Here is a 14,529-nt window from a genome sequence, read left to right as displayed (position 1 = left end):
CGGCTGTGGCTGTGGATTCATTAAATGTTATAAACTCATTACGCGTTTTGTCTGCTCGAATGGGTATTGGATGATGGGTGGGGAGGGGAGGGGAGGGGGAGGGCTGTTGAACGAGTGTTGTTGGTTTGCTGTAATAACCACAAAACATCTGCGAGAGCCACATACTCACACACAGTTGCAAATGAAAATCTTTGTGCAGAATTAATTAAGTAAACAATACGAAAATTGTGGAAATTGCTTTGAATGCGTCCCCAAACACTCACACATAAGCCAGACACACACATAGATATGTACAAATATATATATATATATATATGCAAAAGTTATTGCCAGCAGCTGCTGTTGTTGCTCTTGTTGTTACACAATATTATTATGATGCTGCTTAATAGGCAACGCACTTGTGGGCAAAGGGGGGTTATTGGGGGCTAGGACACCCAGCCCCTTTAGTCCCGCTCTCAACAATCCAGTCATTGTCTGTGGCAACAATTAAGCCGCACTCTGCCTTAATGATAGAGACACATGAAGAAAATGGCCCAAACAATGGCGGGCAAAACTCCAAAGTGCATGAAAGGAAACTCGAAGAAAATGGCTGGGAAAATTCAGCGAAGGGGCGAGAATTTTGGGAATGGGGAAATAACTTTTAATCATTCATGAATATTAAATCGGAATAAGCGAGTGTCCCACTTTCCTAAGAATGAAATTAAATTCATTGGCTTAAACTTAGTGAGATTAGATCAAATGTTTGTAAAAGAATAAAATAAATAAATTTTCAACATATATATATAAATTTATTATTAAGTGTACTTAGATTCCTTTTATTCCCCTTTTCTGATAATTTTTGTTCTAATCTACTATTACTATATTTGGACAAATAATGTATTGTTTAAATTTGTTATGAAATTTTCAAAACATGCCTATAAAATCAATAGATCTATAAGAAACTCCCCAAAATCATGCTTATCAAACAAATCTTTTGAACACAAGATGCAATTAAAGCTAATTTGTCAAATCTACAAAGTTCTTTTCTTTTCTCGAACATTTTACAATCGATCTTTGTCGAGCTTCCATTCCAAGCATTTATCATCCATTCCCCAAACTTTGAGATACATTCCAATCTGCACGTCTTTTCCGTCTTTCTTCGCCCTCTTAAATTCTTCTTTGTTTTCGGCCGGATTGATAGTGTTGAACATAAAGTTGACATTGAGGCCAGATAAACAGAAATAGACGGCAGAAATACAGGTGGACAGCCCAACGAAGATACAGATAGATATGCAAATTGATCTACTGCCAAAAGCAGAAATCGCCAAAACAAAGCCAGAAGAAAGAAGGGAAATAGAAATAGAAGACGATCCGAAGCTTTGTGGCTCTCCCAAAATACAATTTGTGAAAAACAATGGGCGAAGACAACGAAATTCGTTTGGCACTTTACTTGCGCATCATTAGCGTTTTTCTCTCTTTGCTTTCGTTTAACACATATTGGTTAGAAAGCTCGGCCAAAAAAGCGGGGAATAGGCGGTATTATTTTATGGCTTATCTCTTGTAAGCCAAACATATTTTATGAGCGCGACATAAAAACAGAATTTTGGGTCAAAGTTTGTAAGTTCTCTGCCATTTGTGTAAAAAGGCACTGTCAAAAATTTAAGGCTTATAAATGTATTGGTTTGGTCAAATATATTTTACATTTAAATGCTGTAATGTGTAGACCTATAAGTTTATAAATGGGTTAAAAAAATGTGTATAAAATCGGTTTTATTTTTTAAAAGGAATTATAATACATTTAAATATTCCTAATGCAGTTGTCACTTTTAATTGAAGAAGTTAAATACCGTGAGAATCTCTAGCTATTTTTTTAGATTTTTTTTTTGTAATCAAGGTTTTGTTTTCGCTTTGTAAACAATGCTGTAAAACACATGTAAGTTTTGGCCAGCCCTTTCTCTCACTGCATCGAGAAAGCGTGTCCCCAGATCGACTCCCTCTGAAGTTTATGACTGCACTAAAATAAACCTATTTGATCCGAGATGAGACCTGAATGAGTCGCCTTGTCTTTTCGGTTTTATTATCGATTTCGGTTCTGTACGGTTTGCTCAGCTGCCAAAGTAAACTATAGACTATAAACTATAAACAACAGCCATGACAAGTCAGAAATTCGTGGCTACCGTTTGTTGGCTTCTATGTCAAGATCAGTGGAGTGCCGAGTACCGAATATCAAATATTTGAAACCGAATACCGAATACCGAAAAGCCAAAGCCGAATTCCCGGCCGAAAGAAATCGAAATCGAAGTCGAAAAGTCGTTACAAGCTTTTTGTACTTTCACTTGTGCAAACACGCGGCCAAGAACGCCGGAGATGTTGAGAGCTGCTGGAGAGCAGGGTCAGCAGCATCAGCTACACTGTCCGAAAATCTTAGTCAAATCTAGGTTTGAACTCTAAGCTAAGTCCCAAAGTTATTTTAATTGATTTGGTAAGAAATATTGGATTGGTTATTGGTTTTTAAACAGCATTATATTGTTTTAATTTCATATTTTATTTTCTATAGATATATTAACAAAGAAGATGACACCTGTTAAATCAGTTGTGTAAAAACTACCATTACAAAGGGTCTGTTGGTATTACATAAAATATATGTATATTTTGTTTGCCCGAGATTTTCCCCAGTGCATGTCTGCATCACGATCATCAGCCGCATGATGATCATCGTCTTCACGGGTCTGTTGGAGTTACAAGCGAGTCGGGTTCTTCAGTAGCCAGCCACGGGGCAAACCAAGCGGTCCAGAAAGCGTGCTGTCTTCCGAATTCAGAAGATCCCTCCCCCATTTCTTCCCCCTTCGATCTCGCGGTGTCTTCGAGACCAATATTATTTTTTTTCTGGTGGTGGCGACAGTGAGTGTGGTTCTCCGTGTGATTATCGGTGGTGCATGACCGTTTGACCGCATGCCCGGTCACGTGACTCACCTGCTGCTCCTTGGCTGCCTGCTCTGTCTGATCGGCGATGTGCCGAGGATCGAGGCTCTCCACCGCTGGAGTCCCATGATGAAGGCCTTCCGGTATCTCCAGGAGACGATGCTCCGGAACAGTCTGGAGCGGGCCCATCTGAATCACGGGATTGTCTTCGAGTGTCGCACCATGTGAGTGGACTCCAAAGTTGCGTTGTCATTATGACAGAAGATGATTAAAGTTGTTAATGATATTTTAGCATTGTGATGAATTTTATTCTTATAAGATACAAATCATAGTTTTTGATAAGAGATCTACTAAATTAAAGGTGGATTACAATTTAGTTATAACAATGTATATATATATATATATTTCAGATCAGCTAAGGATTTTGGCAACGAAGTGCATTTCAATCTGCAACTGGGCGATCTTCGAGGATTTCGTCGGCTGGATCCTAAGAAAAAGTTGGCTCTGTTTTTGCATGGATGGAATGATCAAGGAAGTAAGGACTGGGTGCAAGAACTATTACTGAGTAAGTAATATTCTCTATTGAAAGAAAGGCACTTATTTACTGGATCTAACTTTATTTATACCTGATTAATTAAATTGTTGTTTTATCGTATTTATTTTCTTAAAATATAATGTTTATGCTTTTGGATACTTTAGATTTAAATTCTCGTAAACTTGTGCTTCTTGTCTCATTAAGTTATATAATCTTTTAATATCATCATAAATATTTTGATACAATTCCTATTTTCTTATACCCAGCTTGGACACTTTTCGACTCCAACTATAATGTGTGTGTTGTGGACTGGGGAAATCTGTCGCAGAATGATTACAAGACCGCATCCATGTCCATTTTCGATGTGGGCCTAACGGTGGCGGGGATTATAATGGCCCTGGAGGAACTGCGACCCACTCACTTCCATCGGAGCAACGTGACCTTGGCGGGATACAGTCTGGGGGCCCATGCCGCCGGATATGCGGGGGCGGTGCTGGAGGGCCAGGTGGAGCAGATCATTGGGCTGGATCCCGCCGGACCCCTCTTCTCGCTGCCCGCCGAGGTGTCGCCCAAGTACCGCCTGGATCCAGGCGATGCCCAGTTCGTCCAGGTGCTCCACACATCGGGGGGTTCCTTGGGAACGAGTCTGAAGTGCGGACATGCCGATTTTTACCCCAATGGAGGCCGGGCCCCCCAGACGAACTGCAAGATGTTCGCCAATCTGCGGGATATGCAGAATACCAGTGAGTAACTTGAAAACGATTTATTCAGCCCCAGGAATGTTTCGCTTATATGAATGAGTAAAAATATTTTATCTCAAGAAATCTATAGTAATTATTAGAAATCTCAAGGAACATTACAATACATTCACAGGAAGTTCTAGTTAGTTTATATATTGCCTTTTAAAAGGAATAGGGTATGCATATACTACATAGGTCAAAGAATATGTCAGTAGACTAGTGAGTGGTCATTGAAACAATTGCAAGACAATTATATTATCTTACTTATCTTTATAGTTCTTAATCTGAAGTATAGCAAACTTTTTATCTTTAGGCATTTTATTTCATGAAGAGTTGTTCTTGTGGAGGTAAAATTAAGGCAAGAATCTGCTAAAAAAATAATGATAATTCCTTAAAATTATGCTCTCCTATTCTTTCGCAGATCCCATAGCCTGCAGTCACTCGGCGGCTGCGATTTTCTTCCGGCAGTCGATGGATCCCGAGTATCCGTTCGTGGGCCTCGAGTGCGGCAGTTATCGGGAGTTCTCCGCCGGATATTGCGATGACAACCGGAAGGCGCGCTTCGGAATCCATTCGCAGAGGCGTGCGCAGGGGAGCTTCTACTTCCGCACCGCCCCCCAGCAGCCCTATGTGCAGAGGCGTCAGAAGAATTGGCTGAGCGGGGTGGGGCGAATGTCCGGCGCAAGGGCGTCGATGGTTGACCTCAGCGGGAACCCCCTTGTGCTGCGCCTCTGGACGAACAGCTGGCGGCGGCGGCAGAGAGCGCGAGAGCGGCCGAGAAGAGAGAGAGAGCGATCGATGTGTGTGAATTAGTTCCTAGTGTTTTGTTAGTGTTATGTGGGCCCACAAATAAACCCAGCCTAAAAGTGTGCTCTCTTATTTTTACTGGATTGGGTAGCCCAAAAGGCAATCTTTTAAAAATGCCGTCAGTGTCTCAAAAGCATATGAAGCTCAATGGGGTCCTATTTTTCAATTTCAACTACCAACCTAGTAGTAAATATTTCCGTTCAATTTGGCAGGCAGCAGAGTTTTCGCCATGTTCTTGTAAATTGCATAAAAAAACAAGAAAGGCAAACACACGTGGAAAAGTCGTTGACTTGCAGCCACAAAACAACGAAAAGTCGGCTGCATTTAACAGTTAATCGTAAAGGAAAAATGCGAAAAAAAAGGACGAACAAGAACAAGCAGTAGAAAACAATAAACTGAAATTCAATTTTCGCATTGTAAAACATAATTTTCTACAAAACTTGACGTCAGCTTGGCCCGCTTTTTGCTAAAAGGTAGTTAATATTTTTGCAGTCCATTGCGGCCGTGCCCTTCCCCTCCCATCTTTTCTGCCCCCTCTCACTACACTTAAAACAAAAATATATTTCCATTTCAAAGCATTTATTGTATTTCGGGAAATATATATTTAGAAAGCAATTTTTATAAATTCTTTCTAACGCCAAAAGATTTTACATAATTCCTAACCAATTTTTTTATTGGCTTTTTTCTTTTGAATAAATATTTTTCACTAATTAATTAACTTCGTTAGTTACTGAAAACTTTTATTTTTGTATTAGATGTAATTTATTTCAAATCATTAAAATTGTGGCATTATTTCCAGAGCTTGAAAGATATACAAGTTTTGGGTGATTTGTAAACGAATTATGATTAAATAAGACTTTTTGTGTTAAAACTTAAAATAAGTTAAAATTAATAGGGTTTTTTTTATTTCTAAATTTATTTAGAGATACACAATTTTCCTATATTTGTTTCTTTTGGTTTTTTGAGTGTAGCTATCCCGATGTACATTCCACTCGAGTTGTTCCTGCTTTTTTCCGGTGCTCCTTGTTCCTCCCTGATCCTGTTGTAGATGTTGTTGTTGTTGCTCCGCCTGCTGCTTCCTGTTTTGTAGCTGTTTTTGAAATTTATGGCACCGTCGTCGCCGCTGCTTGCGTCTCTGCCGCCGCCGACTTCTTCGCATGAGTTATGCGCTTTTTATTTCCAGCTCCTGGCCACGTTAAGTGTTAAATTGTTTTATGCATGCACGTGTGTGAGTGTGGCAGAGTGAGAGAAAGATCGAGAGTGGGTGAAGGGGAGAGGAGAGGAAGGTGGAGGACAGAGACAGCGAATATAAAGTTCGGACTTGCCATTTAATTATGAAAGTTGATTTCATGGATGAGGGAGGGAGTGGGCAGTGAGTGAGTGTGCGAAAGAAAGAGCCAATGGCTGTATGTGGTCAAGTGGTAACACAGTAACAGTAATAGCAGCAAGGGAACGGGAATTCTAACCGTTAAAGTGCGAACATTTCTTTTTAATAATATTTTTCAAAAGGGACATTAGGGACTTTTTATTGAAAACATTTTTTATATGACATTTTTTTTCTGTGAATACAACTTTGTTGGAAATTTTGTATCGAATTCAACGAGGTATGATATTCCAACATACGATAACTATTTCCCAGGATTTTGATTCAAAAACCAAAAAATTAAGCTGATTTTTCCGAATTTCGGCCAAAATATTTTTTTTTAATTGTTTAGTTGTGAATGCTAGAATTTTTTTATTTAGATATTTAGATAATTGATGTTTGATATTTTGTAACGAAAAAATCTGTATTGTTTTAATTACAAAGCCATTTTTTTATAATCTCTTATAGCTTGTTCTTAAATTTTTATTCATTTGAAAATACAAATACATACTTTACTTATCTTACAAGCTTTTGAAAATCCCATAAGCTTTTTATGAGCCTAGTAAAAATGAGTATTAAAAGACTCTTTCGTTTTCATTTAATCCTTAAAGTATTGTTTGCTTTTCGTTTGGTTTTTCACCTGCTTTAACTACATGTGAGTAATTTTATGTGTTTTTGTTGCATTTAGTTTCTGGGCAAGCAAACAAAGGTGAAAAAATGAGGAGGAAAAAAGGGGGAAGGAGTGGTTTTTTGTGCTCCGTTGGCTTGAACCGCCAAAGTGGCAAGCGTTAATGCGAAAATCACTTTCACACACACACACACTCGTACACCCGCAGAGGTGCGAGGGAGAGGAAAGAAACTCCTGTTAAATCTAAAGCAAATTAACGTTTTAAACACCTCAAAAGTTTCGTGTATTCGCGTAGTCCTTAACTCTATGCCCCTCTCTTTCGCACCTCCTCTTACCCGCGCCTCCCATTCTTCCCTCTCTTTCTTTCTTTCTTTTCCAACCCTCTCTGTCTTTCTTTTATTCATTGCACCTGACGTCCTTGCTGATCCTGGCGCAAAGTTAAGTGTTTCTTTAGCTTAATAACGGAAACATTTTAGTTGCTGTTATGAAAAGGAGCTGGAGAAAAGATAGAGAGGGGTAGAGGGCAAGCGAAAGAGATGGCAAGAGGGGCGAAGAAAGAGAGGGCAGTCGGCAACTTGAGCGATAGACGCTTACACATAAACACATTCAAATGCTTCCGGCAATGTGTAATAGCTGTACAAGGACGAGCTGCTCCTGCTCCTGTAGAAAATAAAAAAGAATGAAAAAAAATTGGGGAGGGAAGAGGAGAAAGCGAGGAAAGAAAGGAATGCCCTCCAGTGGCTGTAAATAACTCGCAGCAGGTGCCGTCCTCATCCAACGGTTAACGTCCGACGTCCAACCTGAAACGTCCAACTCCCCAATTCCTGAAGACGTCGTCAATGGGAAAAACCCTGCAAAATACCAGGGAGAGAGGCGGAAAGGGAGAAGGGAAGGGAAGAAGGAGCAGCCGAAGAATTGCACAGCTAAAAAAATAACATCAAATAGTGCTTAACAATTTTTTAATATGAGAGATTATCCAAAAGATACTTAATTTATAAAAAGAAACGTAGAACAGTTTTTGGATACTTAAATAACTAGCACCAGAAAAAGGTATAAAGGTATAATAATAATAATATACTGCATTACATAATTTTATTTAATCATAACCAATTTTCTTCAATATAAGTATCTCGTACTTTCAATCGAAAAGATAATATCCTGGTCACATGCAAATTAATAAACTTAAAAAATCAAATACACCATACTTTACATACTTAAGCTTAACGTTAATCCCAATTTATATTATCTATCAATGAAATATATTCTAAATGAATACTTCATTTGTATTAGTTTTTACATGCCTTGAGTTGAATGTACATTTTTTTTCTAGTGTACCAAAAGAACATCGGCTAGCGGCAACGTTTTCTTTTGATTACACGCCGTGTGGTCCTGGGTATTGTTCGCCGGCCACCCACATACCACCCCCTACACCTATTTTCCACCCCCCTTTTTCCACTAAGGGTCTCCGCATAAGTGCAAATGAGCATGAAAGATGAAATATTAAGAGTCGTCTTGGACTTTGGTTTTTTCTTTGGTTCCCGACTCCTTGGGGGTTCCTACCCACTCTTGCTTTTCCTCCTTTGGTCGCTCCACTCATTTGGCCAAATGCAATTTTCGCTAAGAGCGCATATCCGCCAAAACAGACAGAGACTGCAAAAAAAGGCGGCCAGCAGAAGCCAGAAAAAACTTGGTCAAGTCAGCAAGTCGGTCAGCAAAAAGTGCACTCTAAGGAAAAGGGAGCTAAAGTATTTTTAGTGAATTGTAAAAAAATTAAATCGTAATTTAAGACATTTAAAAAGTAAGATAAGCTTTTAGGTAAGAATTTAAATTTTTGTATATCTATCTCAATTATTTAATTTACGTTTTGTTAATCTTTTTTTTTTTAGGATACAATACATTTTTGTAAATTCAATTTAATTTTAAAGCTTCCAAATTAAATGCTGTTTTGTTATAAGAAATTTTTAAAGTAGTTGTTATACATTTTCTTATGCTCTTAAATAAACTTATTTGACCAACATACAAGTATGCTGCATTTTCGAGTGATCGAATTTATCCCTGAATTTAACAGTGCAGTTTTCCCCCGAGTTTCCCAACCCCCTCCCCCCTCCGACTAGTATCGCTTCTTGTCCGTTTGTGCATTCCCCAGCTGACCATCAGCAACATTTCTGAGTGCAACCCTCGCTGTGCGGCATGCTGCAACATGGCCGCGATGCTTGACAAAAGTTATGGGCCACCACTCGACAGGGGGGAGGGGGTTTTCTTGGGCTTACCGAGGTAATGGGAGGTAGGGGGAAGGGGGGCCAGTGGCGGAGGCCGTAATTGCAGAAGGGGGCCATCGTATGTCTTGTTTGCCGCTGCCCCAAAAACTAGGCGTTGCGAAAAGGCTGCCTGCATACTTCTAGTGCCGAAAGGATGTCACTTGACACTGCCCATCAAAGGATAGATTAAGCGATAAGAAGGACCAAAAGATTATATTTTAGTTCCAGTGGACCTAAAAAAAAAATTCCAGGTGAAGCAGATCAACAACAGATTTGAAATGATATAATGCAAATAAGATGCTATATCTTAGGGGCGCACTTTAATATCAATTTATTAAGTAATACTCACAGTCTTAAGATACAATTTATTGTTAAGTAAACAATTAATTTTAGTTTTAAATTTATGTTATACCAGTTGATGGACTTCTCAAGAAGAGAAACAATATTATAGCATTTTAAATATAATAATTTGTAGCTTTATTTATGTGTCTACATATTGTTTCTCTTTTTAGAAATACGTCAACTGGTATAACAAAAATTTAAAATTAAAATATATTTTTTACTCACAACTAAACTAACAATTAAATAATGCCTGGGATATTTTTTTGTTTTTCAAGTTTTCTAAATTCAAAAGACTTTTAATAGACTTTAAGTATAATCTAGTATCTTTTCTCTCCTAAATCTTCCCCTTTCTCATTAGGGAGTCCTTTGTTGTGACACTAAAATATTGTGTTGCAACCTTTGCTGGATTATCATTTGCCTTTGCAGTTGCACTTTTCTGCTGACCATTTGCACACCTGACCCCGCAAAAATTCCAACTGCTTCCACCATTTTCCCAGGACTTTTCCCAGCACTTGAGGTGATTAAATTTCCGCGAGCGGCTGGACAAAGGAAAATTCCCCTCACTCTCCTGCCAGCATTCAATTTCAAGCGCACACAATTTAGTTAATAACTTTTAAGCGGAGGGCATCATAAACCCTATTTTCCCCTCTTTTCCCTGATTTTTTTTTGTTTTAACAAATGGCGAGCAATAAACTAAACGCAACGGATTACGACTGGGAATGAGCCTGGCAAGAAAGAGACGGAGCTGGAGTGCAAGAGTGAGAGGTCAGATTGGGCTTAACGCCTCTAAAAGAAGGCGTGACAACCGCTTACAATTTTGAGTGCATCTGCGTATGAGGGGATTGCTGCTGATGAAACCGTGATCGATTGAGAGAGATAAAATTATTTAACATATACAAAAAATATTTACAATCATTTTTAGGTACCCATATAGTCTAAAAATGATATAAAAAGTATTCCCAAACTTCATATAATATAATACAAAATCGAAATGATAATTTAACGACAAAAAATATTTAAAAGAAAACAATTTAAGTTAATTAAGTTTTACCCTTGATTAAGTTTTAAAAGGAAGATCATATTTTTTTGTACCTCTATGATGTTAACATAAAGGTAAGATTGGTAATATTTAAAATTATTTTATTTTTTAATGCTACAGAAAACTATCGTTACTTTAGGTTTTCAAATTGCCCCATCCATCACGGAGCCATCTCCAATGCGTGCGATTTCCCCCTTTGGATTGTCCTGCCAGTGAATATGGTTTTTCTGGCTGCTGCTAAGGATGCTTTTAGCCAAACAGCAGAAAGGCCAACAACCAACAAGCAGAGCCAGGCAAAAATGGTGCTACAACTTAAGCTTAGCAATGACAGTGGCGTGAAAGTGGCCAAGAAAGTGTGGGCGGAAAAGGGGTGTGGGTGGTGGAAAATGTAGGGGGAGGGGGTGGACACCGAGGGCAGGGGGAAATGGATAAGCGCAAGAACGGAGACAATGCGGAAAATTGTAAGACACTAAAATTGGCTAAAAGGACTCAACAGCCAACAGGCGAGTATGTTGATGCTGCCCTATCACCACCCCTTACTTCCACCCCTTTCCCCCCCCACTTTCTCCAGTGTTTGAGGGAAGGAACTCATAAAAGTGAGCAACAAATTTCATTGTTTATGGCTACATGTGTGTGTGTCTCCGCCATCTCCTTTAGTTTTCCTCTTTGTGTTGGCAATTTGCTTTGGCATAATGCTGGGCAATTTTGTGTGAGGCCTCCCTCCCCCCCCTCGACACTTATTCCCCTTCGTCCTTCTGCTGCGCATAAATAAAAATTAGTTTCACTTTCATCTGAAACTTTCACCGAATTCCGTCAGCGAATTTCGGGGATTTCAATGGCGAAAAACGATTTGAACTTGGGCTTTAATTTAAAATTAAAAAAAAACAAACAAAATAGTAGGATTATAGTGGTGTTATCCAAATGTGTAAAGAAAACATTTAAATTTAGCTCAGCTTAAATATAATCAGGCGGCTTAAAAATCAAACAGATTAAATTCTGAAAACTATAAAAATATTGTATAAGCTACCCCATGAAAATGTACCAAAATCTCTGTTTGCCTCTCTTTTTTTTACCACCAAACATATTCCTAACATGGTTTATTAGAATTTCAGTTTTATTAATATTTTTTAGGGGGTCGGGGAGAACCAGCAAAGCGTGAAATTAAATTTGACTTGCCCCGATATCATTCTCAGTCAAATTTTCATAGTTTTCCCCGCGTGGCTTTTCGGTTTTGCTGGTTTTTTTGTAATAATATTTTTTGGTTACATTTTTCTGCCCGTTATTTTATGTTCCCTTTTCGGCTGCACGCAAAGGAAAACTGGGAAAAGGAAAAGCGAGTAAGGGAAGGCGAAGCGTAACGAACGGGTTTATCCATGGTCATGGATTTTTACTAGGCACTAAAATTATATTTTCATTGTTATGTAGTGGGGTCGAAGCCAGCCCAATCGGGACTCCCATTCCCCAGTAGTTTTTCCCATTTTCCAACTGAAGGAAAACATTTTTGGGGAAATCATTTGTCCCCAGGCGAATGTTGCCGGTTTGAAAGGCCGAAGGCAACTGAAGACGAATGCCAAAGGACCCCACTTCGGATGTCCAGTGAAATGTGGTGAAGTTGTGCCCAGTCGTGGTGAGTTTTGTCAGTGAATAGAGAGAGAGAGAGAGTGAATCAACAGGTGAACACTGGAAGTCCTGGAAAGAAAAGCAGCTTAAATTGCAGACAAATGTAAGGACTCTTATGAATTAAATTAAACAAACGTATAAAAATACATAATTAAGTGACAATATTTCAAAAATTCTTTTTAATAATATATTTTTGGTGTAGTTAAGTTAAGTGTCTGTTTGCTTTGTTTGTTTTTAAAAATTAAAAAAAAAAAAAATTTCAGCAAGTAAAAATTGTTTAAAAACTTATAGACTTTTGCTTATTATTATAATTAATGTTTCCTTTTGTTGTACAAATTAAGGAAGATACTATAAGCCTGCTTCTAATTCGCATGTTTTAACATATATAATTACAACATTTAATTTTCAAACATGGAATAATGGTACAGCCTTAATTAAGTCGAACTCTATGTCTATGTGGTAAATATTAAAAAAAATTATAGAAATATCATTATATTTTTGCAACCCCTGACCGAATTGCCTTATTATTTACTCTATTAAAAGCAATTGGCCGAATGTGAATTTGTATTGCCAACTCGAGGAATTTTCCCAGCTCTGTCCATATTTCATTTAACAAAAATGTGGCAAATGGATGAAAAGCGACATAAAAAAAAATAAACTAAGGAGGGAGAACTTTTAGTTCGGCAATCAAATTGAAATCTAACGAAAAGAGTGCAACAAAAAGTTGCAATTTAATTTATACTTTTTTTTGTTGCCGAATTTGGCACACATTTTTTTGCTATTGTTGGAAAATTAATATATTTTAAATATGCAGGAACATTGAGGAATAAACTTTCGTGGCGACAGAGGGGGCCATGTGTATCGGAAGCAAAAACAATTATATGAAAAGGCCGACAAAATACTTTAACAAATACCAAAAACCGACATTTTACCAACTGCATATTACGATATGCATATTTCATTTATGCCCAAAACAAATGCACAAATACAACTGCAAAATGCAAGGCCCACAGGGATCTGAACAAATTCAAAATGATGGTTGCCGATTCTCTGAAAAGGATAAAGGAAGCTCCGAAATTGGTAAACTTAAATCGCATAAATTTTTAACTTCAATTTGGCTAAAATATTTTTCCAATTCATTTATGATTGAATTTCCAATATTCCTGATCTCGTTATATATTTATTTTGTGAATAAAAATTGGATAAAAGTCATTTGCAAAGAAAGTTTGTTTGTACCTAAAATGTTTAAAAGTTCAAGTAGTTTTAGTAGTTTTTATTTTATTTAGTATTTTTTGGACAAGACAATATGGCATTGGTTTATTGATTAGTCATATTTTGTTTTCGTTTATAAAAAAAAATATTTGAATATTTTGTGTTTATTCTAACTACATTGTCGAATCCATTTGTCTGCTAAACTAATTCCAAAAACTATCCATTGTTCCTGTAAATATCTGCTAAGCCCAGTTACCCATTCGCCCAGATGGGCGTGGCATGTGGGCGGTGGTCGTAAGCTCATTGCATCTGCATCTGTCGGCATTTCTGCATTTAATGCCATAAAAGTTTATCTGCAAATGTGTCGCTGGGTGAGGAGATTGTTTCTTTTATTTGCTGAATTTTAATTAAATAAAAAAATTTTGTTTACGCACAGGCAGGAGGACTTAATTGAGACCGTTTTGTGTAATTTGGCTCTCGTTTACAATTATCCAATTCAACTTGAGTCTACACTTTACTTAATTACTCACACAAAGAAGTGAAATAAATGAGAAATTGGTGCAGGACTTTATTCACAATTTATGGAAGAGCTTAAAATGGATAACAAATTTACATTTATTACGTTTTTTACGCTGATTTTCGTGTATTCTGATGTCCTGTTATTTGTTAAGGTAAGGGGGTATATTAGGCTAGTATATAAGCAGCTAAAATTGTTGTACTGTTTACAAAACGTTTCAAAATCATAAAAACTATCCAAATTAAGTTCAATTTTTGAAATTATCACTACATTATGGTTTTTGTTCAATAGGTATTTGTCAGGTCACGACCCTTTAAGTTTACCTTTTCGACCAGCTTTGTTTGAATGAATTTCGGTGAATTTTTCCCATTTCGGTTCCGGTTTTTAAATGTCGGTGCCCAAACTTACATTGCGAACGCATCCGGAGTGAAAATATTTTTATTTTATTTAATTTCAGCTGTTTGCTTTTTGGTCTCGTTTTGGCTGCTGCTGCTGCTGCTATTGTGATAAACATATCAAAAAAATGTTTAGTTTTATCCAAAAGGTAAAGTGCAAAAAATGTGTCGC

The 14,529-nt window shown here is 37.6% G+C and overlaps 1 protein-coding gene across 1 annotated transcript; it reads left to right on the top strand.

The window, feature by feature from the left end:
• Positions 1–2,759: 2,759 nt before the first annotated feature.
• Positions 2,760–5,025, top strand: LOC108051093 (endothelial lipase). The gene is made up of 4 exons (XM_017133045.1): positions 2,760–3,125; positions 3,312–3,466; positions 3,703–4,179; positions 4,598–5,025. The coding sequence occupies exons 1-4, from the start codon at positions 2,932–2,934 to the stop codon at positions 4,987–4,989; spliced, it is 1,218 nt and encodes a 405-aa protein (XP_016988534.1). The 5' UTR covers positions 2,760–2,931; the 3' UTR covers positions 4,990–5,025.
• Positions 5,026–14,529: the final 9,504 nt, after the last annotated feature.

This window comes from Drosophila rhopaloa, unplaced genomic scaffold (assembly GCF_018152115.1).
Source record: "Drosophila rhopaloa isolate 14029-0021.01 unplaced genomic scaffold, ASM1815211v1 contig_3, whole genome shotgun sequence".
Classification (NCBI taxonomy): domain Eukaryota; kingdom Metazoa; phylum Arthropoda; class Insecta; order Diptera; family Drosophilidae; genus Drosophila; species Drosophila rhopaloa.
The sequence above is the reverse complement of the archived record's forward strand: the minus strand, read 5'-3'. Positions and strand labels throughout refer to the sequence as shown.